We start from the raw sequence: 2,195 nt of genomic DNA, 5'->3' as shown, positions 1-2,195 counted from the left end.
CAGCAGCGCGAGGAGGAGTGCAGCACTTTACACGATGCTGCTACTTCTGCTCTCCTCAATAACCAGGCGTGAAAGATCAGTTTCAGAGACTAGAAGAGAAGAGAAACGTCTCTTTTAAAACGAGGAGCTGAAGACGTTTCCCCCGACACAGCTGAGAGGCTGCGCATTTCCCTCCAAGGCTTCAGGAACAAACCTGCTATTTGGGTCAACCTGCTGCCAGACTAGCGGCTGGATTACTCAGCGCTCCCCAGACGCCGGCTGATTGGCAGCTCTGCCGGTAAGACTCCCTCGGCAGTTTAGACTACGGCGAAGAAGACGGACGGAGCGGCGCTCACCGTACCCGATCTCCGGAGCTGCCAGAGAAGCTTCACGCTAACATTACTACCCAGCAGATAAAGACAGGAGAGCATCTGTCACCACAAGACGCCGCAGTGCGATGGAAGTCGAAGCTGATGGTCTCAGTAGCTCCGATAGCAGCAGCGTAGCAATAGTAGTAGTTTGAGTAGTAATAGAAGTCGCAGTGCTGGTTGTATTAATACTAGAAGTTGTACCTGCAGGGGTAGTGGTAGTAGTAATAGTGGTAGTGGTACTAGTATCAGTAGTAGTACCAGCAGCAGTATCAGTAGTAGTACCAGCAGCAGTATCAGTACTAGTATCAGTACTAGTATCAGTACTAGTATCAGTACTAGTATCAGTACTAGTATCAGTACTAGTATCAGCAGTATCAGTACTAGTATCAGCAGTATCAGTACTAGTATCAGTACTAGTATCAGTACTAGTACTAGTAGCAGTATCAGTACTAGTAGCAGTAGTAGTATCAGCAGTATCAGTACTAGTATCAGCACTAGTATCAGCACTAGTATCAGTACTAGTATCAGCAGTAGTATCAGTACTAGTATCAGCACTAGTATCAGCACTAGTATCAGTACTAGTATCAGCACTAGTATCAGCACTAGTACTAGTATCAGTACTAGTATCAGTACTAGTATCAGCACTAGTACTAGTATCAGCACTAGTATCAGTACTAGTATCAGTACTAGTATCAGCACTAGTACTAGTATCAGCACTAGTATCAGTACTAGTATCAGTACTAGTATCAGCCCGGCTTTGAACCTCCTGGTCCTCGTCCTCCTCACAGAGAGATGAGGGGAAAGTGTGGGTTCATGTGAGGACAGGCTCGGCCCTGGTATCCCAGAAGGCTTTGCTCTGTCGTCACCAGGATTAGCGAGCGCTCCCTTTGTTCTGTTCCTGGAAGGACGGACAGGAGGAGAGGATGATGGGAAGGAGGAGAGGAGGAGCGGGAGGGAGCGAGCGGTGATGGAGGATCCTCCTCCTGCTGCTGCGCCTGAAGGTGTAGCGGAGGGAGGCGGGCGGCTCTGGACCGACGCTGGACGAGCTCCAGCTGCTGCTTGATGAACGAGACGTCAGAAAGCTCCCCGTCTCTCTTATCTCGCTCAGACGCTGAATATCTCCTCGGCAGAAGCTGCTACCTCATCAATAAATCTCATTTTTTTCATCCATTATCAAATTATTTATATATATTTACACACTCATTTCCTTTTTCTCACAAGTTATTGTCTCGATTACGCAAAACATTTAAAAAACTTAGTCTGTCTGCCTGACCGGGTCCTCTCTCCGTCTCTCAGGCAGGAGTGCGTGGCCACAGAGGAGAGTCCTCAGGTCTTCTTCTGCTGCTGCGAAGGAAACTTCTGCAACGAGAGGTTCACACACCTGCCTGACGCCACCGGGCCGCGTGAGTTTGTGTCACGTCTTTCCTCCGTATCTTTTCTAATCATTTATTTGTGCATTTGAATGTAAATAAATAAATGTTTGTTTGTGTGTGTCAGTGATCAAAGCCCCGCCCCACGGCGTCGGCGTGTTAAAGGTGATGGTTTACTGCCTGCTGCCCGTCACCATGCTGTCCGTCGTTCTGCTCACCGCCGTCTGGATGTACCGACACCGGAAACCTCCGTACGGACACGTGGACCTCACGGAGGTACACGCCCCCTAAACCTCCATCCTTTATTTAACCAGGTCTCTGTTTCCAACACGGTTAGTCTTTGAATTACACGTGCATGCAGATAATACTGCTGAAGTCCAGCTCCGACATAAAGGTGGCAGCAACACGCCTCCTTTTGCTCCGCCTCCAACTGCTGAATGTGAGAAGAGAGAATCATCAATTAGGAGATATTTGG

At 48.7% G+C, this 2,195-nt stretch overlaps 1 protein-coding gene across 1 annotated transcript; it reads left to right on the top strand.

The window, feature by feature from the left end:
• Positions 1-1,646: 1,646 nt before the first annotated feature.
• LOC123964593 (activin receptor type-2B-like) lies at positions 1,647-2,053 on the top strand (the record flags this gene model as incomplete). Its single annotated transcript, XM_046041470.1, has 2 exons — positions 1,647-1,753; positions 1,848-2,053. Coding segments are annotated over 2 exons (271 nt in total), but the record flags the coding sequence as incomplete, so codon positions are not given.
• Positions 2,054-2,195: the final 142 nt, after the last annotated feature.

Source organism: Micropterus dolomieu, unplaced genomic scaffold (genome assembly GCF_021292245.1).
Source record: "Micropterus dolomieu isolate WLL.071019.BEF.003 ecotype Adirondacks unplaced genomic scaffold, ASM2129224v1 contig_3492, whole genome shotgun sequence".
NCBI lineage: Eukaryota > Metazoa > Chordata > Actinopteri > Centrarchiformes > Centrarchidae > Micropterus > Micropterus dolomieu.
This window is presented reverse-complemented; position numbering and strand designations above follow the sequence as displayed.